Raw genomic sequence first — 25,618 nt, forward strand, 5'->3', positions numbered from 1 at the left:
ACCTATAGTACTGCATAGAAACGTTTATAAAAATGACTTCTTGCCTTCCATAACACATTTACAACAATCAATAATTTTTAAATGGTTTATTAATGTTCCATATTGTACACATCAGCATAAGAAAATAAGTAGCTCAAAAAATTAACAAAAAATAGGTGCTTTGTGCCCCATCTTCATCTCTTACAAGCAGCACACACTTTAAAATACAATTGTATCCACTCTTTCCCACACATTATAAAATATGTAGGAAGATGTGATATAAATAAGATGCATGCATGAGCTGGCTGCATGAAAGTGGAAACACCAGAAAGTCAATTCATCACAAGCAGCTGCAGTCTGCTGAATATCAGAGGGTAATGACTTATAATAGCGATCCATGATTAAAGGGTGGGTTGAAATCGGCGGTCAAACAACAAAGTTGTTATTTGCACCGCAAGCGTCGCTGCAGCTTTAACCTCTTTAGCTTTGTCCTTCAAGTCAGGATATTAATCATCATGAAGAAGCAGCCCACTGATGCAAATGTGCTACGAGTCTTGTGCCTGCCCACATAAATACACACAGATTTGCCACATTAAAATAGTCTTCTTCACACACCGACACGCTACATGCTGAGTCATCTTTCGCAGTGTGTGGTCAGGTGAAGGAGTGAGGGATGGTAGAAGTGGGGATGAATGATGTAGAGGTTGTCAGGTGCATCCACATAAGATTCCATTTCTCTCCAGTTTTCTATGAGACCATAATACTGAGAAATGCAGGATTTATCCATGGCCTGTTACAGGAGGCCCAGCCTGTGAACCCGACCGCTCGTAATTCAGCCCGCAACACTATTCATCACAAAACCGCCGCAGACCTCAAGCTTCAGTCAGGAACAGCAGCAAAGGAGACAAGAAAGAGCAAAAAGAAATAGGAGACAGTATTGTTCAAGTTTCTTGCGCTTACATGTGTTCTAGCCTCATGAATTAATGTAAAAAAATAAGAAATAAGAAATGTGAGCAAAGGGCTATGGTTTAGAAAAATCTTATCTTACTTTCTTTTTTTAATGTAACAAGTTTTTTTTTAATTAAAGATCCCACTGCTTTCATCACAGCAGTGGCGATAATGAAAGAAATAAAGTCCTCATATCAATATTAACAGATTTTAACAGTTTAATAACTACTGAAAACTAGAAATAATCCTTAGCGAAAGCGACAGACCTCATGTCTGTTGCACAGTATGTAAAAACGAGTTACAACCAGAGGGGAACTGAATGGCAATCCACGCCTCCACACACTCATACACAAGATATGCACTAATATTGAAATCTTAATCTTATATTAACATTCATATTGTTATATTACTGTTCATATTGTTTATTGCACTTTCCTGTGCTATGAAATTGCATGAAATTGAATTGAGAGTGAGAGAGGACGTGCGAGAGGAGGAAGCAGATGCACTGTGTTTTTTACTGACTGTTCTAACCTGAAACTTCAAGTACTCTTCCTCTGAGATGACTGTAGAATATGCGGCATGGATTGTGTTTTTATCATTTTGCTTTTTTTCAGAATTTTGTTTATTTCTATGTTTATTGTAGTAGAGTAAGCCATGGGCAAATCTTCATCTGCAGTCCCTGGCCATGTTTTTAAGGTTGTCATTTGTGCTTAGAAACATATAATCATTTATATGCTGATGAAAGAGCGCACTCTTGTCTTGTTTTGCCGTGCAGTTGGTGGTTTTGTGTTCCAGCAGGGTTTGTGCCTAGATAAACCCAATCCCCCCCCCCACACACACACACACAATATGCCATCATAAAGGAAAAATATTAGACAAACTGAACTGACAGAGATTTTATCCAAACTTGAAACTGAAAATTCAAAGAACTCAAATAAGAACAATTTCCCCCTTTTATCTTACATTAACTGACAGTAAAAGTAAGGAAGGAAGTAAAAAAAAAGGTAACGGAGAATGAAATAAAGATCTCCTCTTGCTGCCAGAGTACAAATAAAATAACACCACCACAATAAAGCGTGTCTACTCTTATTATGATGGTGCTCAGATGATGCTGGAACATACGAGTGGGCTTACACAGTTCTCCTTTTTGTGAATAAATGTGCGACTGCCTATTCTCATTTAGAGCCATTTGGAATTCTTTATAATTCATTGCATTCTCATTTGCCCATTCATTCATGCACAGTCCCAAACATATGCAGTGAATGCAATGGCCTGAGCATTGAAACCACTGGCGTTGCCGTTGCTCGTCTTGCTGAAGACATCTGTATACGTGCATGGCATGAATTACCATGTATATCACTCCCAACACACCTGCCTTATATATTATTTACAGGTAGAAAGAAAGGAGAAGGAAAGGAGCAATCTTGTTGCTAATGTATGAATAACACAGTCACTATTGCATTACATAAGTTCTGTCTACTTGTTTTTTTTTGATAGTTCTCAGTGAGAACATATGAGTCAGCTCACTGCTGTCTTTTTTCTTCTGTCGAACTGTAGCACCATCGATTTAGAAGCGTTTATCATCCCTTATAATTCATTCATTTTTTCCTTTTGCCCATTCACTCATGCACAGACAAAAACATAACAGGAGACCTTTAAAACAGTTTGGGGTTCATTTTTCTTGCTCAGATCCCATCAATACATGTGGATGGAAAAAGCTGAAAACCCCCCGCATTAGTATGTAATTCACCAGAGCTAACAAAGGGCTCGAGATGGCAAGTTGGGCAAAAACACCTCTCGGATTTGAACTCAGTAAAACTAAATTGTACAAAGCTATACAGCAATCAGTTTTTTAGTGCTTACCAATAAACCTACACTTAAAACGTTCATGTTACAACACTGAAAAACACCTGGTGTGTAATATTAAATGGTTGATAAGATAATGATAACACCATAACAGCTTGACCCATTTGTGTGGATATAGAGTTAGACATATAAACATCTGTGTAAAGAATTGTATTCACTGTTGAACACATTTAGGAATAATTTGTAGAAAGGTTTTTGTTTTACTATTGCAAATAAACAAATTGATGCTAGTAATGAGTGTTGCACATGTATTGAAAGTGTTATGCAGCTTTTAGTGCCTCTGTGCTGAAACCAAGCACCACAATGGGGATGAAAGGTGATTTAAGTGACTTTGAACGTGGTATGGTTGTTGATGCCAGATAGGCTGGTGTAAGTATTGCAGAAACTGCTGATATACTTGGATTTTCCCCACGCAACCATCTCTAGGGTTTAAAGAGAATGGTCTGAAAGTAAGAAAAATATCCAGTGAGTGGCAGCTCTCTGGGCAAACATGCCTTGTTGATATCAGAGGTCAGAGAAGAATGAATAGACCTCTTTGAGATGTTATAAAGACAGCAATAACTCTAAAGAACTGCTAGTTACACACAACCATACTAGGTATTATCCTAGTACTGCTGACAATGAGTTCACTGTACTCAAATGACCTTCACAGCCACCAGATCTCAGTCATAGATCATCTTAGGGGTGTGGTAGAGCTGGTGACGTGTGATCCTATCATGTCAATATGGATCAAAATCACTGAAGAATGTTTCCTTGCTGAATATTTGCCACAAAATGATTAAGTAAGTATGGAGACAATGTGCGTTGTGTACTACTGAACCACATTATAGTGTCTCATCAATATGAGACACCATTTATTAATTTGAAAGATAAATCATTTAACTATTTTGGGACTCCATTGCTGGTGAGGAGCCCAAAGTCATTATTTTATATGCAGAAAACAGACATGAGAAACATATATAGTTTAAAGACATGCGAAATTATTATGGTACAATGAAACAATATTTGCTTCTGAGAAAATGTTTCCAACTGTGCACATTTTTCTAAAATATTCTCAGGAGATTGAAAATTTGCAAATAAATGTGTCTTACTTTTACCAAATTAGATTGTTGTCTGAGGTACATGACCGCTTTTCCCACTTTCTTTATTTGTTGTTTATTTCTGTGATTGTGGCAGCTACAATTACAGAATGAAACTACTTGAGACCAATATGACTGAACAGCCTTTTCAGAAAATTGTAGCATGACTGAAAACAAATTATTGAATCCAAGATGACAAAATAGAAAATATGTTAAAGAATAAGAGAAAAGGGGTTAGATACCTATAAAAAGCAGCAAAATAGGGTGGGAGACAAAAGAAGAGAGAGATTGCAGATAGCAAAAGGAAAAAAAGGGGCAAAGAAGATATAGGAGGAGGGAAAAGGGAAGAGATAAAGGGGGTAAAGAGGACAATTGTACTTGCTTTCTCTTTGGTGCATATTCCCTATGTTTTGGCAGTGTGTGAAGCAGTTGTGTGTAAGAGCCTAGGGGAAACAATACACAGTGGCACACTTACCAAAACACACACACATATACACGCACACACACACGTGCATGCACACTGCACTGTGGGCAGAGCTGCCAGGAGTGTGGGAGTCCAGTGGTGTGCCCTGTATGCTGTCAAACAGACACTAAGCCACACCGACAGCTCCCAGGTGACCAATGGGCTCACTGCCCCAGTAAGTGACAAGCTGCTAGGCACGCTGAGCCCTGCTGACCTCTACACACACGTACACACACACACGTACACACAATGGTCACAAACTTCACTGTGTTTGTGTGGCGCATAAGAGTGAAGGAAACCGCTGGGTAATACAGCCTCTATCCTAGCTGGAGTACAGTGCACAACGCAGACAAATCAATACCTCAATTAGAGTGTGGCAAAGACTAAAGGGTGAGAGAACAGAAAGGGGAGAAGAAGAGGGAAAAGTGGGGTGGAGTGAATGTATGTAAGGGGGTGGGCGGGAAGGGGGTGGTTGATTTGGAGAATGGAAAGAAGACTCCGTAGTAATGATTTGATAGATAGCACAGTGCAGAAAGCCACATACCTGCTGGCATAATGTTCAATCCTGCTGTGTGTGTCTGCATGGGGCAGCTTGGGCGAGGAGCACGGTCTGGGAACAAAAGGCGCCACCGTCAATACTTCACAGATGCAATTTTTAACTCTTTCAAAACATGAATGTGTGGCTGCAGAAAAGCAAAACTGAAAAATTAGCATTCTACTACTACTACTACTACTACCACTGCAACAAACCAAAGAGACTTCAGGAAAAACTTTATTTAGGGAAGCACAAAGGGATTCTGACAGAGGTCCGGTGATTTTACAGGAAGAATGTGTGATGGTTTTGAAAGCCATCATCTCTGGCTTGTGAGTGGGCTGCATAAGTAATGAGTTGATCAGAAGATTAGGAGCGAGGACATCTGTATAGTAAGCTCTTTTTAACAAAATGGCTTTATGCACTAAGAATCTTGAGTATGTGAAGGCACAGCATGATGTTGATCATAATGCTGCCCTAAATTGAGGGGTACAGAAAAAAAGCTGCATTTATTCGTTGAATATATTTCATCTCTAAATATGAAGGTCAAGCATTGTTTCCAATTATTTTTCCATTTTGTGCCCTAGGCAAATTTATGGATTAGTATGTTTTTATGTATGCTGCTGCAAAATGACATTGCCGAGATGTAATCTTCAACCAAAAGCACTTTATCATATGACTGAGATCTTAGCTGGAAAAAGGCAATTTAATGGTCTTCCCTTTGTCTGACGAGGGCAGGCTTAATGTCGCAAGGTCAGGACCATACCTTTTTAATAAGCTCCTATTATAACCATATACTGAATCTTTAGCTCTAGCTCATTGTTAGTTGGCAGGACAGATATTCCTTTATCCTTATTTGTTGGACATTTATAAAATAGTCATAAAAGATGACCATAAAAATGGGCCAAAACCTGGACCCATAATTGTGTAAATCATCCTGGGTACATCGTAGCCTGAAGCAATGCTTCACGATGATCTAATGGATGCTAGTCTCATTGCCTGTTTCCCACTTTAAATGAGACTCAGTCATGTGAACAGTGCTCCCGAGCCAGAATGAGATCACAGGACTAACATTATTTTAATCCTGAACACAGAGCTTTCTCTTTAACCCATCTGAGTGAGTCAGCATGATAATTAGCCTGCAACAGCAGGAGTATGTATGGGTGTAACAGTGAGTCAGTGAGGGACAGATGACAGGAGAGAGATGACTGTGTTCTGTGTGTGTTTATGTGCAGGACTCACGTCTCTGAGGTATCAGCTTCCAGCACTGACTGCACTGGCAGGTAACCTCTCTGCGGGTGCTTCGTGAAGTACTGCTTTGATCTGAACTTGTTCTTCAGAGTCTTGGCAAAGTCCCTCATCTTTTCTCCTGAGGTTGTCTGTAGTGTGATTTAGGTGCACATGGGGTAAGTGGGTAAAGTTGAGGTGATGGGTGGGAGACAATTTATACAACTTTAGTTTTCTTGGAAATGTTGCGTTCTCCAACATTACCTCATTTAAAATGTATCCAGTCTGCCTTGAAGCCGGTTTGTTTTGACTTTACCAACTTTTTTCCACACTGTGCTTTTTCATTCAGTTTCTACTGCTGTTCTCTGTCGATCCTTTATATTTTGTCTAAACTCTCGCCTCTTTCCCCCCCCTCTCTGATTCTCTTTCCTACTCTCTCAATCAGTGTAGAAATCTATGGGCGCCTGCCTGCCTAGTTGGTGGGGAAAAAACTGCAGCTAGCAAACATAAAATATTGTCCACTGAGAAAAAAACACATTGTACGGATGGCCCTTTGCCATATTTTGCAGCTTGGAATTGATTAAAGATTTAATCTGGCACCATCTCAGTACACTCCAGCACTCCAGCAACAGTGCAACAGCTACTCATTTAGAATGAACTCGACTTTGGACAATGTACATGCACTTGTTTAAGACTTTGGTCTTATTGGAGTTTTGTGCTCCAAATCCCACTTTATGTGCACCGTTCAAGTCAAAAGGATATTGCTGCTGAGTAGTGCTCAGTCTCTGCATACTACAGATAACTATAAGGATATGTAACAGTATTATAGATGATAGAGTCCGTACAGTGGAAAGGTGCCTAATCCATGTCTGGCAGCAGAAATCAGGAGACAGGAGTACATTTTTTTCCCTTTTCGTTGGAGTACAGCTGGGCTCTATCCATCACTAGGAACTTGAATTTGTATTCCGTAAGAGCACTAGCTAATGTTTGTCTTACTGGTGTATAGTACTCCATGATGGGGTAGTGCAGCTTCTTTCCCTTGGTTGTGCGCCCGGTTAGAAAACATGTCTGGCAGATGTCCACATTGAACTGCTTCAGACTGCGATACCTGTCAAGATCAATATAAAAGAGAGGCTCAACTGATGTTTGCAAGAGAACCAGACAGAGTAGAGTGGCTCAGTGTGTGTAGTTGTGTTATCCTGCTGTTGGGACATAAATCTGTTTACACCGTCACGCTGAGACCTTTTGGGTGTTTTTCTTCAAAGTGACAAAAAAACCCCAAAAAACGAGTGCAGGGAAAATAATGGTTTGTGTGTCTAATCTTATCTAAATAAGACGAATGACGCATTCAAATTGCTTTCAGTTTTGTGCTTTGTGTATGAATGTGAAATAGTAACTGCTATTATTACATATAGACGTGCACATACATCACTTATATTCTTCACAACATTTGATGAAAATAAACAATATTAATACTCAGAGAGACTTCAAACGACATCCTGCATTATATTAATTTTTTGGGCCAGTTTTGTTCAGAAACCTTCAAGCGTGATGCTAATACTATAGTATCTGCAATGGAGTGTGCAGCTTTTCCTCATTATCTCTCATCATTTTTATTATAAACTAGATTTTCCAGCATTTCCATTCTGAAATGGACTTTTAATTCTGTAATAAACTCAAGTTTAGAATTTGTAGGTAATAAAGTGCAAAAAGATCCTAGGGTGATTATTTTAGATATATCAGAGGCACATGCAGGCTCACAAAGCAGAGTTCAATATAGTTTGGTGTTAAAGTTTTTGGTGTCGGTGGTGTATGGTTGTTGCACAGGTTGTTGGGCAAGGATGCTAGAACCAACATATCCTATCAAATCAGGAACATCATGAAGAAGCGGAAGCTGCACAGACAAAGACTGGAAGAGCACTTGGATACTCCCACTTCTCAGGTGCAGCCACTTCTCTGACAACCCACCCAGGCTGCTGCTGGAAGTAAACTGCGAGAAGCAGGAAGTGTAGATGGTGGGCCGTCGCACAGTTTACTGCTTATATCCTAGTTTTTCATAGGCAGCTGAAAAACAGCTCTTTCTAAATAATGTATAAGGTGGTCGATATGATGCGCTCTAGCAGAACCAGGTTCATTCTTGAGTCTTTGCTTTATGTTTCCTACTTATTATTTGGATTGTTGGTTGACTATTTGTCTTATAGCATGCGCTGTATGTTTCTCATTGCTATGCTGCAGTTGACTGATTGATTTTGATTTCCTTTTAATTAGCCCATATCACTTCAGATCCATATTTATCATTTTATGCAGTACATCTTTGCACATAACACTTGCCTACCTGAAGCCCTTTATGGGACATTGCTTGCAGACGTAGCATTTGGCCTGGTGCTTTGTTGACTCTGCAGCAGCCACTCGGTGAAGCACAGGCAGCCAAACCATGGACTGCGGCTCAAGGCTCATCCACTCCAGGAAGTGAGACACCTCAATAGCGGGTTTCCCTGGGGCCTGAAAAAGGAAGATTAGGGGAGGAAAGAAGCGCAGAAGACTGTAAACAATCCAAATATAGACCAGCAGCAAGTGAGATATGTAAAGTAATTAAAGAAGAAAGTATGTTTCCTTTGCTAACCTACTCGCACAAGGAGTATTGTTTTGCTGAAAATAAGGACTCAAAGAGAATAGAAAAGATAAGAGCGGGACAAAGAGCATGAAAGAAAAGGTAAACCGCTTTGAGATATCTTTCGCTTTTATGCAACAACCTAAACAGTTATAGAGCCACAGTAAAAGAGACATAAATTTAGTTTCTGTGTACACTGCATAACATTCTTGTATTTTGCTCGTTTGTGTTGTTGTGTTTGCACATCTCTGTTGCTTGTGGGGCTCGCACACAAGAATTTCACTCGCATGTGCTGTGCCAGTGTGCCTGCACATGTGATGTGACAATAAAAGTGATTTGATTTGATTTGATTTGATGTTTGTGGGTTCTCTGTCTCTCCAGCAGATAGCTTGTTGGGAATTCCAGAAAGTGGGATAAAAAGGAAGTCAACCTAATAAAAGAATGACTCGCCAAGCGCTTAAAATCCATGATGTGCTAAATTCTCATTAAGTCTGCATCAGAGATGCATTAAGAGGTTGATTTCCCTGGGGCTCCCTCCACTGCTCAGGCAGGGTAACATAATAAATGTGTGCGTGTATGTGCACTGATCACACAGACTGTGAGGTGTACAGAGGTGTAGAGTCTCCAGGGGATGAAGGAGCTTCTCTCTGTTAGTAGCCAGCTTTGCTCCATGTGGGAGGTCAAATAGCAGCCCCTTGCATACCGAACACCTGGAACTGGCGCTGACTATGCTGTGCATGCCGCTGCATCGCAAAGAGGCACACAGCAGATGGGATGTTTTAAATACCAGCAGGGAAAATAGAGTGATAAACATCCAGTTATCCACGAGAACGCCTCACAATGTGGCAATTAAACAACATGGACTTCTACAATACATCACTTTTGGCAGGATATGAAAATTGTTACGGAAAGAGTTTTTCCCATAAACTTACACATAAAGTAACACCTTCAGCAAACACTTCTATTGTGTAGAAGCCTGTGTTTATATACGAAAAGTGATGCCCCACAAAGTGATCTACCTCACTTTCAAAGTCAAGTGGTAAACAGGCAAATGGGTCACCCCCAAATTCACATTAAATTCATATTTTAGCTACAACTAAATGCCCTGGCATGGAGCAAGTAGAGAAAGGAATTGATTTTAATCAGCCGTAGCTGATACAGCAAGCATGGGCCAGAATAGAGCGTGTATAATTAGAACCTGCTTTGAAAATGAGGGAATTAAAAGGCCATCATTCAGGAAAAAAAACAAAAACTGTCCTCTTCCTAATAACTCAGTAATTACCTGAGGTCCCAAATTGAATGTCATGCCTTAAAGCTCTTGAAACCTACACCACGTATGCAAATTCAGACAAATTTAGAACATGTAAAAGACACAAAGCATCTTCTTGCTACTTGATGTGCTAGTCACATCACGTATTGTCTAACCCTGACCCTGTAATAATGTGTTTGGTGTAGTTTCTGGCTTTTTTCGGCACAGCAGATTAATGTGTCTACTTACTATAGATGTGCACGGAGAATCTTTTTTCTTTGTAGGAATTAAAAATGTGCTAATGTCAGTAAAACACAACTTTGCAAATCTGGCAGCTTCTGATGTGAGTCGTGACACGGTTTTATTTTTATATGTGGGTTTTTATGGAACTCATCCACCAGCAAATGTTTAATTTTGGCATTCATTTTTCTCTATTTGTAATGCCGCTTTGGTGTAGACAAATTCAATTCGGAATAATTAGAGGTCTTTAATTATTTTCCTGGAGATTAATAAGTGGTTTTAAAAAATAATTTCATTACAATTAAGTTTTCAAGGTGTCTTTCAAATTCCTCATGGTAGCAATTAAGGTATTGTTTCAAAAATTGAAACTAGCACTTATGTTACAGTGTGTGAATATGTTGAGGTATGAACAAAAAATTATCCACACAAAGGCCACAGCAGCAGGATTTGAATTGACATCTCCTCCAACACATGTTTATGTATCAGCAAACTGTGCATGCTTTGTTGCTTTTCTCTGGATTTCCTTGAGCGTGCATGCATGCGAGCGTGTCCTCACCATGCGGAAGCAGCTACGGACACTTGGCTCCACATTGCTGCCCCCAAAAGCAGCAACTTCACCCAACTGGCGGGGGATCTGAATGGCTTCGTGGAGCAGCAGGCTGAGGTGACGCTGGTCTGTTAAACCTCCTGGAGCAGACACCTGGCGGAATAAGTCTGCAAAATGTTTATTAATTAGAATTATTTAAACTGATTATACAGCAGCGCTGTCTCAAAATGTAAATTATGAATTAAATCTCAAATGAAAGCACATTAGGGTAATTAAAAGAAATGGCATACTTCATTTAAAATGAGAGCATACACGCTGAGCAATAAAATATGGAATAGATGAAAAACTTTATTACCAATGGACCTCACATTTCAGATATAAGGTTTCCAAACAAAGCACTGTGGAATAATGTTTACTTTCATGACATACAGAGAGAGACAGAATTGGTATTAGTGGTCTGGCTGGTCAGCTTGGAGATGAAAGACCTGCATAAGTAGAGTCCTGCCAGGGTTTTGAATGAGATCTTTACGAAGCTAGCTGGAAGTCAGCCTGTCGCTGAGGAGATGAATGCTGACAGGCATGCGAGGGTGCTGCACAATGCCAGTACAGGCGTACCATGGATCCCTCTTGCCCATAACACCTGGGCAAGAGGACTAAATAAAGGCACATGTTAAACAGCCAGCACCATGTACACCCTCATAATTAGAACTCTGGTGTGTTGAAGTCAAAGTCAAACACTGAGCTGTTTAATTAAAAAAAGAGTTTGTTTGTTTTATTTTTTACATGATTTATAGAGAATACAGGATATTAAGTGTGCAGCCTGCAAATGTTGCAAACTTTGTAGTAAAACTGGGTTTGCTGCATGGGACAAAGATGGCTGATGACAGCACCCCATTAGGTTTTACAGATCAGGGGTAAAAACAATGAAAAAGTGTCCACTGCAGCCAGCGTCTGTACTTTTGATGCTGTATTTCCTGACCTTTGATTTTTGTTTTTTACACTGATACAAATGTCAAAGGACATAATCGAGGTAACATAAATTAAACATAACACTTAAGAATGCTGAAAAAGTACAATAAAGTTGTATTTCTGTTACTAGAAGGTTGAGGACTCAGTAGTAATCACAAGTAGGATGCTTTCCAGAATTTATTTGTCAAGGTTGATGGAATTTGTATTTATTATTTATTTATATTTACTTTTATCTATCAATTATTTTGAAAATAGGAATTTAGTGACAAATATGGACTGGTTGAACCCCTTTAACCAAGAAAAGGGGGGCCTAACTCACCTCTGGGACCACTGAAGGAAAATCTGTTATCTTTCAGTCTTAGACCTGACACAGATGGTATGCCAGGCATAAATAATCTTGGCATAGGAGAGTGTGAGCATTTTTTTTTTTCAAATCATGTATCAACTACAAGCTGCTCCAGCTCCAACCATTGTTAGTTCAAATGCTCCCTCACTATTTTACCAATACGTAAAGGTTAACTAACAGTTTCAGTATCTATCTATCTACCTACCTATCTATAGATAACCAACCGTCTGATTAGCAGATGACCTGCTCCACCTCCTGACCTGCACTAATAAAATATTACAGCTTAATTTATGGTAAAAAAAAAAAAAAAAAAAGATGCAGAAAAATCCTAAGATCTTTCCTAATTGACCTGTGAAAAAATGAATGAGAGCCATGAGAGTGTGCATGAATGGTGTCTTTGGCCAGCAATCCTTTTAAGGCTCCTGATGTACTTTGTACAAGTAAAAATGCCTTCTCCATAATGGAAGCAGAGTCATTTCCTCCATTAGAGTAAGTGGATGTCTTTATGTAATACTGGCAATCAGGCCGGTTTTGTTTTGGCTCATTGTTTGCAGTTGAGGAGATGCATTAGGCACATGAGCGAGCATCAGACTTACATTTGTACTTCTCTTGGACGTCTGCATTGCACAAGGTCACCAATCCCATCTTGAAGCTGAGAACTCGCATTTTGCCATTTCGAGCACTGCAGAAAGGAAAGCGAAAAAAAAAAGTGTTCAAATGTGACAGTTTCTGAATGGTGAATAATCTCAAATCATGGCGCACTGGGTCATGATAATTAATTCATACGTTGCTTGAGCCCTGCTGGGAGGGACAAAGTGTGGAGGAATTACACGGGTCAAAAGAAGTGGAGTGTAGGTCAGTGCAGTAGTGTGAAATTGTATTAGAACATAATCAGAGTAACTAAAGGCACTACTGGGACTCGGTAAAGTATCGTGTCCATCGGTTTATGCCAAGAAGAGCAATAACAAGCTCATAACAACACAATGTCACTCAGAGACGTGCACGCTTATAGCGTAAACACATTCATAAATCACACTCACATTCAGTGAGCCTCAAAAGTGCTGCCCCAAGCTGAAATAATAGCCAATAATCAATTGCAAGTAGCGAGACCATCGACGTGGACAATGGTGTGTCCACCTTTTTTCTCAGTTTGAAATTTTAAAAATAAAAATAGAGTATAAGCTACCATACTTTGATCTGAGGGGCCAACACAACAACACTGTTCGCAGCCGGAAAGAATTTAGTGCCGAGCTGAGCACCATTGGCACAAACCGGGCTTATCAAATTAACATTTGAAACGCTAAGTGAGAAATCAAGAACATCAAATTCATCGGAGAACTTCAAATCAATGATGTATGAAATTGAATCAAGAATGGAGAATTCTCAGAAGTAAACATTGATGCTATAGATGTGCTAGAAACAGGAACAGACACGGGACTCAGCTTCTAATTCACCAACGGGTCAAAATGTGAGGTAGAGAGATTTTTTCAGGCTAGACCACTACAGTCAAATGGAGTATTCATTCCCCTATTAGATTGAGGGCTGAAATTAGAGCACATGGGTACAACTGGCTGTCAACTCCTCTCACACATTTTCTGCTGTGTACCACATGCCATCTTCAATATGTACCCCAGCGCTGCTCTTCAGGCGACACTTCACTCCTACTCACCTTGCTAGTGCGGCATGTCTCTAGAGGACACATGTATGCTGCGATATACTGTAGGACACATTTCACTGAAAGAAAACGGCTGTAAAAATGGTCACGCAAACACACACACACCTCATTCACATTCCCCGCTGCTAGCTATTGGAAAACAAAAAGCAATTACCGGAATTTATTCAGAAGGTAAAGTCCCTGATTGTCTCTCATTAGCAGCAAGTAGTTAAGAGCTACAGACTGCATTTACAGTCCTCGTGGGGTTATCCCTGGATTTCAGAGGCTGCTCTAAGGGGTTTCTCTTCGGAGAACAGCAGAAAATGGTCAATCAGGAACAAAGATGGGTGAGTGTTTGTGTCAAAGAGGATTTGTTTCGACTGTGTCTCAGAGGAGATGAATGGCTCTCTGCCTGGACAGTGTTATTGGAGGCTTTGTCACGATGTAGCTGTTTACAGATGTCTGTGGTTACATCAATGTGCAAACAGACTCTTGTTTATGACAATGACAAATTGTTCAAAATAGATTTTTTAGTAAGTTATGACATCACAAACAGTGACTGTGCATGCAGTGTGTACCATATTTATTTAATTTGATCAATGTTATTAAGTCTAGTGACCTGATGCAATAACAGTAGTGCTGAATGAGACCTGGTTCTGCAAAATCCTGATATTATGGTCATCCTAGACCCATTTCAAGCCTTTAATACTATCCTACTCATTAAGAATTACATAAAGCATCAAGTAGTTGTAAGCAAGGATCCACTAGAGAGCAGCTGATATTCCAGATGGAAAATAAAAAACATTCAACAATCTAAGTGATTTACAGTTGCTATGTGAATTAAATCCATAGAGCCCCATATAGTCAATATAAAAGCCACAGTTTTGCCTCATTCACGGACATTCAGCAACATTGTGCTTCGAGCAACCAGTGCCTATATTGTAAGGATACTGATACTTCACTGTTGATGTTTTGTTTATATGAGCTTGGCACTGACTTAAAATATCCTGAACTGTGGGTATAATATGAAACTTTATGAGCATTATATGACAGAAATGAATGTGTCATTTATAATAAAAATGCTGCACTGCTTTGGCTTTACACTGCATGAATACTGACCTTTTCCCTCCATACATTATTCTTCCTTGTTAATACCTGCTACCAGCATTACCCACGAGGCAGCGGCACTACTGACAGTTTGGTTGGAGAGTCAGGTGTGGTCTCGTATTCGTTTTGTAAGCTCACTTCTTTTAACTCCATTCCTAAGAACTTTTTAAAAAAATTATATTTTCATTAATGCTTTCAAATTGGGCAGTTTCTCTTTGAAATCCCTGATATCCACCTTCCATCCATCCATCTTCATCCGCTTTATCCGGGCCGGGTCGCGGGGGCAACAGCCTAAGCATAGAAGCCCAGACCTCCCTCTCCCCAGCCACCTCCTCTAGCTTATCCGGGGGAACACCAAGGCGTTCCCAGGCCAGCCGAGAGATATAATCTCTCCAGCGTGTCCTGGGTCTGCCCCGGGGCCTCCTCCGGGCCCATTTCAAGCCTTTAATACTATCCTACTCATTAAGAATTACATAAAGCATCAAGTAGTTGTAAGCAAGGATCCACTAGAGAGCAGCTGATATTCCAGATGGAAAATAAAAAATGCCCCGAACACCTCGCCCAGGAGGCATCCTTGTCAAATGCCCGAACCACCTCAGCTGGCTCCTTTCGATGTGGAGCAGCAGCTGCTCTACTCTGAGCCCCTCCCGGATGGCTGAACTTCTCACCCTATCTCTAAGGGAGAGGCCAGCCACCCTTCGGAGGAAGCTCATTTCTGCCGCTTGTATCCGCGATCTTGTTCTTTCGGTCACTACCCACAGCTCGTGGCCATAGGTGAGGGTAGGGACGTAGATCGACCGGTAAATTGAGAGCTTCGCTTTTACACTCAGCTCCCTCTTCACCACGACGGACCGGTGCAGCGTCCGCATTACTGCAGCTGCAGCCCCAATCCGTCTGTCGATCTCCGGCTCCCTTCTCCCATCTCTCGCGAACAAGGCCCCGAGATACTTGAACTCCTCCACTTGGGGCAGGAACTCATCCCCGACCCGGAGTGGGCACTCCACCCTTTTCCGGCTGAGAACCACGGCCTCAGATTTGGAGGTGCTGATCCTCATTCCCGCTGCTTCACACTCGGCTGCGAACCGTTCCAGTGCGAGCTGGAGGCCACCACCCGATGAAGCCAACAGAACCACATCATCCGCAAAAAGCAGAGATGAGATTCTGAGGCCACCAAAGTGAAAGCCCTCCGCCACTTGGCTGCGCCTAGAAATCCTGTCCATAAAAATTATGAACAGAACCGGAGACAACCCTATAAAACCCTTTACTCAGATTAATCAGTATAAATATAACAGAGAAATAGAAATCAGTGATAAAACATTAAAGGCAGATTAATGCTGGATTTAAACTTGTCCAACTACAAAGTATGTCTGCTGGTTGTGTCTACTTGATAAGCCACTGGTTTATAAGAGCGAAGCTGAAATACAGACACAGATACCTGCTGCAGTTCTTAACACAAGTAAGTTTTAATATATATTTCACTTTTGATTTTTTCAACCTACTCACCTGTCATAGACGTTGAGCAGCCAGTTAAGACACATATCAACACAAAGTGGAATGTTAACCAGGACGGACCTCTCTTCCTCCAGCTTCTCATACAAAGCTGTCAGGCCATGAATCACCTCAACCACATCCATCACATGATCTGCCTGCTGCAGCTCCTGCTCCCGGAACATCTCCACAAGGCTACTCAGTGCCACTAAATCCACTAAAAAGAACACATATTTATTTAGAGACATAAATATGGCACAATATTGTGTTATGTTTACAAGCATGTGTACATGAGCTAAAGCCTAAACATCCACATATAACGACACATGACCCCACATTCACTTTCAAACACACATACAGTCAGCGGGATCATCATCCACACCTCAGCAAACGAGAGCATGGGTGACAGCAGTGCTTATTCACCCTTTTTGCCCACTTAAGCCCTACCAGATGTTTCAAGAGCAGTGACACAAATTTGATTTCGCTCTTCTAAACTAATTTGATGGCCCATCCCTAAGAGTGGAGTTAAAAGGGTGTCCGTTGATGCCAGGTATAATTGGATAGCACGGTAATGTGGTAGAACAGAGTGAGATAACAGTAGTATTTTAAAGGTTGGGAGGGAATCAGCTTAAAATGTATTTCTTATGCAGCACTACTCAATCAAAAAGAGCGAGAATTCTGCAGTTATCAGTGCAGCCTGGCAATTAAGTTCTGTAACGATATCAACTAGTAGACCCGAGGAGTGAGAGATAAGAGAGCAGGCAAGAGAAAGGAAGTGGGAACGTGACTGAAAGGGGGTTTTTAGAGTGCTCCATGCATGGTGAGTTCTTATTACAGGAACGTGGGATCTAGAAGGGAAAGAAGGTTGAAAGGGAGTGGTAAATGAAGGTAGAGAAGGTAGAAAAACAGGCTGAACATGAATAACTGAATAGGTGTGAAACTGGGCACTTTTAGGAATACCAAATACGAGAAGGTCTGTGGTCAGGGGAGTTCGAGTACTACACCAATGCTGGAAATGGATGAGATGTAGGGAAGAAGAAAAAGAAAGCAAGAAAGAAAGGCCATGTTGGAGGTATTGACCCTGAAGTGGCATACAATCAAGCTTCAACCATGCAGCAAAAACTAATTGCCTCCTATTATGTAACTCAAATGGACCAATTAATAGCTAATTACCCAGAATGCTAACGATTCAGGTCGTGATAAAAATGAGGAAGGAATCTGGCAGTAGAGTAGTTCTTCTTGTGGCTCTTGAGTTTTTCAGTACTTTTAATTGCTGCATTTCAAAGCTGACAGTATAGGAAAATGCAAAGAATATTTTCAACCACATTTCTATGTAGGGTACAAAAGAGCGCTGATGCTTTCGACAACCGAATAAAGAAACATGCCGCAGCTAATCATTATATCTCATTCCTGAAGAGAGCTTGTCACGGTGGATTAGTTATGGTGCAGGATAACTGTATATCACTTAACCAGCCATTTCAGCACAGCAGACAGAAAATAGCGTCGATGAAATACTGTACGTACGTCTCAGAGCTTTCTGAACCCGCCGCAGCTTCATTGCTGTTCTGTATGCTGAGAATTTGATGTTGTTCAGATCCGCTAATAGAAGGAGAGATGGATAGAAAGATTAGAGAAAACAAACTCATCCTGCATGACTCCGCTATACCATTGAGAAATTAGACATCATGTGTCCCCCCTGTTTATCACACCACTGCAGAAATCATTAGTAGTTTACTGTGATAATATTATTATCTGTCTGTGTGCATGCATGCCTTTTTCTAAGCTGAACACGTGTATCTGACAGCGGGCCTATCTCCCCTGCAAGCTCGCCGTGTCACATCAGATTAATGGTAAAATACATGATGTCGTTTAATCACAATTAATTAAAGGCTAAGCAAGAAGCAATCACAGAGCTGGCAAATTGGGCCTCGCAGGTTAATGACAGTAGAGATGTAGTCCCTAAGGTGTTTGAAATAAAGGTCCCTTAATGAGCTATATGACAGGACCTTCAAAGCTGAAGCCCGGTGGTGCCGTGTTACTGGTTCTGCTGCAGCCCAGTGGGGTTCCTGGACGAATGAGCAAGAGGGTGTTTTAATTGTCTCCTTACTCACCCAACGCTTGATACAGTTCTGTCATCTTTGGATGGTCCCAGCATGTCGTCTGGGCCTGATGGCTGATGGAAAGAAGATTTCATTAGGAAGGCAAAGAATCGAGGTACTCATTTTCAGGCCAGAGAGGTAAAAATGGAGCACAAATGAGCCAAAGGGGTAGAGTCTGGCAGGTGTGGCAGACAGCAAAAGGAGTGAGATGAACGAGTAATAAGTAAGAGATAAAGAGGAGAAACAGAGGGCAGAATACAGTGACCATTATTTAGGATAAGACAAAAGATTGTAGGATTGGAAAGAGCAGACATCAAAAGTTTTGTTACACTACAGCTCTCATGGAGACCCAATCACAGTAGCTTTAAAGACTTTCCTCAGAAAAACAATATAAAATCCAACTCATATCTGCATAAAGAAAATACATTTACACTTTTCTCTCCCAAGACTAGCTCGATGGGAACATTTAAATGTAGAAAATTTTGCATCTATAAAAGAGATTCAATAGAAAGAACAAGCACAGGAATATAAATGGGAAACTCCAAATGAGGAAGCCTGCCAGCCCAGGACCCAGGAGGCTTTTAGGGCAGTGCTCATCGTTTTACCTGTGCGAGCACTCACTGATTGGTACCCAGTGGAGTGCTACTCAGATGCTACTTCCACTCCCACTGGAATAGTAATATAGCCCATAAAGAACTGACTAGTGAACTAAAGCAAAACCCATGAAGCTTTGTTTCAAATGATTAAGAAGACAAATACTTTTAGGAGAACAAACTGTACCAATGTTTGCAATACATATACAATAGTGTATGAACACACTCCTGAACAAACATATCCACGGTTCAATTATGAAATCTATAACGCTCCAAAGATAAACAGTATTGATGAGGTAAACAGATAAATGAGTTCTTAGGCAAACAGGGCTCCCAGTGGCACAACAGAATTTCGTCTTAATCATTTAGAGTTGATCCACTCTTTAACAAACATTTGGCTAATGGGAAGCATTTGTTTCTAATCTAATGAAGGTTTATTATACTCCACGTGATGGATTTGCTTGTACAATGGATACATTTTCCCAAATTGACGCAGAAAAACTAGTTTCTCTCTCTACAATCGTTCTCAAGAGGAACACTGTGTGTTATAAGAGAGTTTATTATAGGAAAAAAATCTCTAGGCATTGGTTGGTTTTTGCAGTTAAGACCTCTTAATGCCGCCCACATCTCTCTATTTCCTTCAGTGATTCAAAGGGGCCTGGGTCTGGGCGTATGGCCGATGGCTTTTTTCCCCCCAGCTTATTTCTCTACCACAAAAATAATGACAAGTGAAGAGGAGATAGGCATAGCTTGAGCATGTGATTGACATGACAAGCATTAAGTGATTTTCTATTGCAGCTTTCATGTTGACTGACACTGACGTAGCTGGAGCAGATACAACTGAAACAAGCAAAAAACAAAAACCCAACATCAACAAAAACAAAAAAACGTCCATTAAAGGAAACATCTAACATGAGCACGATAATGGAAATAAAATCAGTATGAAAATTCAGTGTAATCATTGAACTATGATGCAGGTACTCCATGTTTCACAGACTTTATTAGTTTGCTACATCTGCTACTACAGTTTGCTACTACATATTCAACTGCCCTTTCTCCCACTGTGAGATCTTAACTATAAAAAATAAGAAGATACAAAGCAAAGAACATCCAGTAACAGGGGCTTTATATAGAAACAGTTTACTTCGAGACACCAACTGTTAAATAACTTAATGCTACAATTATTTTCTACCAGATTAGTTGTAGTTTGAGATGCAGTTTGGGTGATTCCCAGTCCCTGGCTATGGACTGAGGGATCAGTGTGTAAACCTGTGTATTCCTGCCATGTAAGAGTCTTTGGTCAGCTATTCTTAAGAAATTATCACCAGAAACTGCAAAAAGCATGTTCTGCCATTGTTAGAGATATATTTAATGCCTTGTCTCTACATAATAGTGAATGACATTTGATCTGCAAGTGTCTCCATATTTTTTCTTTCTAACTTTCTCTTGTCAATAGAATTGCAAAGCCTTTGTCTGTTTTTGTCTGACGATGCATTCATCTTGCTTTAATAAACTCCTCTAGCATTGTAAATAGACAGCACTGACTAAGGCTTCTGTGATTAGTGTTCTGTAAAAAGTGAGCACAGAACATTTGGCCATACCTATAAGACCAGACGTAAAAATACTGCACCACAGGTAAAAATGCAATATGTCTACCAGCTTTGAAAAATAGCAAATGAGCCCAATTTTGATCTAACGACTTAATCTGCTGTGGAAAAAGTACATTTGCTCCGACAACACAGACACTGACCGTGAAGTTGCACTTACTTGATGTAGTAGGGCACTTTGTTTGGGGAGATAGCACGCTCCCATGGTATCTGCACCGAACCTGTACAAATACAGAGAGACAAAATCAATTTTGAAATAGGGATGTCATGCATGAACAGCCATTGTGCACAGTGTCCCTGTCAGCATGTCCAGACACCATATCCATTCAGGCCTTCTTAACAGAGCTAAACAGGCACAGTACAGCCAAAGAGACAAGTCTATTGTGTGGGATTTCCACAGATTATTGGTTTGTTTGGCACGGCGTAATAGAATACTGGAGGTAGAGAAGACGGTGACACGGGATGACTGTAGCATTTAACGGTCCCCCCAAACTGAACCACAGGAGATTCAGCAAAGAATCAAAGAGGGTGCAAAGACAATACCAAATTACACTCCATGTCACTGCCCATCACTGTTTAATGACATGGGACAATGCAGACCTGTGTGCTCTGTATCTATAAAACACACCAAACATTAAAATCACATTAAAAACACTAGCACATAGGTGAAGTCAATAATTTATCATCTTGGTAGTTAGTTGGACATCTACCACTCACCCTAACAACCCTTCCAAAGCAACAGCACAGTAGCAGTGCTCCTAACAACCTGCAAAACTTTTGAACGGCTTCCATCTCAAAGCTTCCCAGATCACATTGTAATCGCTAGAACAGGCCTGATACACGGAGGCAGCTGCACCTTAAAAGACCCAAAGGACTCACTGCCAACTTCTCCATGCCAGACATATCTCAGGACTGAGTCCACGCCTCAGTGCGTCAGAGCCGTTTTTGGCAGCACAGGGGGGAACTACACCAGGCAGGTGGTTTTAATGTTTGAGCTGATCACAGTACACACAGATACACACCACAGCTGAAGTAAAAGTACTAATATCAGACTATAAATATTCCACTATAGGGCCTAATCGTACTATGAAGACTAAATATACTCGTCTTGACATAAGTGTAAATATTACATCATTATTCGCCAAACCTATTTTTTCAAATATCTGCTTTTGGGGAAAGTTTCACTTATTCGTGTATCACACCACTTCAGAAATTGGGTCGTACTGCTAGCAACTAAAATATATTAAGTGACTCTACTAGATACAATACAGCTTTTTTCTTCAGAATCACAAAGTAAATTATTTTGAATATTCTTAATACTTAACAGTTTTGTGTCAATAGAAATTGTGTGCATATATATGCATATCCATGTCCTATATGGAATATGAAACAAGCTGAAATATAGGCATGTTGGTGCATAAAACCACATAGACATAAACCCAGACATCTCTGCAGGGCATAGTGGGCTGAGCTGGCAGTGAAGTAGTGCTATATAAGCCCCAGTGTGGCATCTCTGATCCAGCGTGACAGCAGTAAATCTGGATGGGGTTGGTGAGGACACTGGAGACACACAAGTACACGCCAACACTTCAGATGCACTTGCACAGAGAGATCCCTGCATCATTCAGCCTCTTCACTTCATCAGTTTAAACTAGGCAAGGTAAATCCAATTTTTCAGCCCCCTACAGCCCCACCCCCACCCCTACCTTCCCGCTACTCCTTTGTAGTCTTTGAAGAGCAGTAGGTAAAAGAAAAGACAGAATTCACAAATATGTATCCCTGCTCAAATGAGAGCAATGACTCTTGTGATGAGCTTCACCGGGAATGCTCGTCACAGCAGCGTGCTAGAGATGATAAAGACAGATGCACAAAAGCCTCCCAGCTCCACCTCTAACCCAAATGCACACACAGCCCAGTGCGGGCACACACACAAACACAGCAATTAATAGTCTTATCACCATTAAACTGTAATACACCTAGGCTTCTTTTCTCTGCCTCGGCACAGGGTGGTACAGAATGGTGCAACATGAAGCACCAACTTCAAATAGCAGAAAATGGCTCTTACTGGAAAGGAAGTGCTGCGATCCGGGGCCAAAGTCTCTATGTGCATCCTGGAGCTGCTTCAGCCGCTCCTCTATGGAACCCTGAGGACACACGCAAACACACACATGCAAAGTCAAATCAAAGGGAACCGTGCTGTTCGTCCCTGCACCACAAAATCCCCACAATAGAAACGCACACACACAGACCACCTGCTTCTCCTCCATTAGTTAACCGCGGAATATAAATTATGTCTTTTTTTATCTGCTGCTCCTCTTGAAGGACTTTGAGAGCCTTTGAAGAGCACGAGGTAGGAAATGTAGACTGATATTAGAAAATAATATGTTTTGTTGAAACAAGAGCAGTAGCTTCTGGATGCAGTGTCAGTGCAGCTGGGGGGGAAAGGAGGAAAAGAGGATGACATGAGTGAGAGAGATAGATGGGTGCAAGAGCTCACGTGTGCTGGGTAAATAATCACGGAGACCGTGGAGTTGACAAAATTAAGTTTGCCACTGCCTTTGTAAAAACATTTCATCAGTTATGTTCCCCACCAAATGGGATTTAGTCTGCCTAATCCTGGTTTACTTGAAATATATTGGATTTGGCACTTGAATCGTTGTCAGCTGGATGTTGAAACGCATCCTCAAACAATGGGAGGTAATCCACTCTGTGTGAGGTAGACAGATAAATTGAGAAAAAGAAACGAGTGGGAGACTGTTAGACTCCAAAAAGATGCACCTGCAGTGGGATATAATTTGTAAAGATAGATATATATTAAGTTAACATCTCCCGGTGATATGTACACATATCATTGCTCCCCTGTGTGATTTAAATTGGTTGGGACTAATATAGAGCACTGTCAATGTGCCGAAGAGATACAACTGCCAACTGTTCTGTGTTGTAAAATCTATTTGCTGTACAGGCAATTTGGGTTGCCATAAGGAAGACAAATGACTAAATTATCCATGATCGACAAATATTAGCAAATCAAATTTTGCTAGCGTCAGTCCAGCCAAAATAAACAGGGTACAGGATGTTGCTGGGATTAAAAATTTATCATTTTAATTAAGACAGCAAAACGTGACTCCAGAGAGCGAGACAAAGGAGGAGGTTTCTCCATTCATTTCAAATTAATTGAATTGAATTCAGTTTTTATTTTTAAAGCACCAAATCACATGAATAGGTACTTTATATTGTTCGCTAAAGACCCTGCAGGATTGTTAGTCCTCACCAAGATACCACATCTGCGCATCTCAACTCCCTTATTTTTATACTGTGAATGCAGAAAGACAGCAGATCAACTAAAGTACAAGCTAGGCAGCTCAAACAAGATTGAAATGATTTTCTCTCATTTTTAACATCTCTCTCTTCAAATGTTGCTTGGGCCCTACTACAATCACAGAAAATCTGAAGGAAATCTAAAATCTGGGAGATGAATATCTGCTGGTGTCTATGGATACTCAAAACCTGTTTACCACACTGTACATCAGATAAGCTTTCATCTACCTTCATTTACCACCTAAATCAAAGACCAGAGGGCACACAAACTGTGCGGCACATAGCTGCTTCAAAGATATACGTAGCAGGAATAGTTGCTGTGAAAGAACTTTTGCATGGAGACTCCTTTTACAATTTATGGACATAAATTAGGAGCAAGATAAGCCAAACCCTGCTCTTTCTTCATATACCAAATTGAATAAGAATGTAATGTAATGTAAGAATCTAATATAAGAATGCAATAATACTCAACAATGCTTCTTAAATGAGTAGAGAGGAAACACATTGTAGATTTGCATTTGATTTTGTACTTTTTGGTCATTTTTGAACACCATGTTTAAGAAATGGCTACATACACTTAGGTATGATTATTGATGGTTGGTTCTGGAGTAAGCTTGTTAGGTTTGGCTGTGCCAGCAGGGGGAAACTTAATTTTTTTTAACTGTAAAATCTCAGTGTAAGCAATTAATTAAACTGCTGGTGTTTAAATTCTGGTTATGACGACTTTCTCTTTGGGTCTGAGCAGGATTTGAAGATTCCCAGTGGTCTCACACCATCTTTAATTTTTGTACATGTTGTGGTTCCTGTCAGCTTCATCAAGCCATAACCTCCCACTTGTACTGGGACAGTTTGGAGCCAAGTGGAAAGTGATTGGTGATGAGTGATGAGAATTAGCACCTCTAAGTGGGAAAGGGAGGGATTTTGTGGAAGAGTTCTGGTATCTAGGGATGGTGTTTATGAGTAGGGGTAGACTGATGTGGGTAATTGTCAAACAGACTGGTAAAGCATTTGCAGTGATGCGGCATAAAGCAGTATAATGTGAATATTTAATTGCTTTTGTAGATTAGGCAACCCAATCTGAATAGCGCGGCTGGAGGGTAAACCATCAATAGTCTGTAAATGGTTGTGAGTTAACAGTACTGGGCACTGCTGCAATCTAATGCCACCTGTCAGAGTTAGCACTTTCAGCATGTTTTTTGCATGTTTATTGAGGGTGAAAAAAGCTGCTTTGTGTGGACCTCATCTCTCCCTTTAGCCGCTTGTTTTATTCCTGTCACTAGGCTAATGCTAGCTGTGACAATGGATGACTGGGGTTTTCAGCACGTGTGAATGTTTTAAACAATCATCTAAATTTCTCTCATTAACTCTTATCAAAGAAAAATACATCTACAGCAGAAGTGGTGTAGGTTACTAATGTATAGAAATAAAGACTCTGTGGGAGTATCTTACTGGTTTGCAAGCAAAGGCCAGTGAACTTAATTAGTTCACCACTAAAAAGACATATCACAATGACATGACAAAGTACAAGCTTTGTCTTACACCCACACATCCACTGCTTGTATTACTGATTCTAGGGAGTATATTCTCTACATTAAAACATTTCTGCAAAGAAGTTCACATTTTTCCGGAGAGCTATTTTTGAAGCTTTGTTGTGTCATCTACCCACCTAATCAGTTTGGTTCTGAGTCTCATTGTT

The 25,618-nt window shown here is 40.6% G+C and overlaps 1 protein-coding gene across 7 annotated transcripts in view; it reads right to left on the bottom strand.

The window, feature by feature from the left end:
• drp2 (dystrophin related protein 2) overlaps positions 1–25,618 on the bottom strand; it is a 119,538-nt gene that overhangs the window by 8,593 nt on the left and 85,327 nt on the right. For all 7 annotated transcript variants that reach the window (XM_082554711.1, XM_082554710.1, XM_082554707.1 and 4 more), the window contains 11 exons: positions 22,670–22,748; positions 20,765–20,825; positions 18,417–18,478; positions 17,830–17,904; positions 16,321–16,522; positions 12,653–12,738; positions 10,751–10,908; positions 8,430–8,596; positions 7,091–7,202; positions 6,110–6,246; positions 4,880–4,945 (listed from right to left, as the gene is read on the bottom strand). In XM_082554711.1, coding sequence (XP_082410837.1) covers positions 4,880–4,945; positions 6,110–6,246; positions 7,091–7,202; positions 8,430–8,596; positions 10,751–10,908; positions 12,653–12,738; positions 16,321–16,522; positions 17,830–17,904; positions 18,417–18,478; positions 20,765–20,825; positions 22,670–22,748 — 1,205 coding nt within the window. The remainder of the gene's footprint in view (positions 1–4,879; positions 4,946–6,109; positions 6,247–7,090; positions 7,203–8,429; positions 8,597–10,750; positions 10,909–12,652; positions 12,739–16,320; positions 16,523–17,829; positions 17,905–18,416; positions 18,479–20,764; positions 20,826–22,669; positions 22,749–25,618) is intronic.

This window comes from Aulonocara stuartgranti, assembly GCF_965226115.1.
Source record: "Aulonocara stuartgranti genome assembly, chromosome: 2".
NCBI classification, from domain to species: domain Eukaryota; kingdom Metazoa; phylum Chordata; class Actinopteri; order Cichliformes; family Cichlidae; genus Aulonocara; species Aulonocara stuartgranti.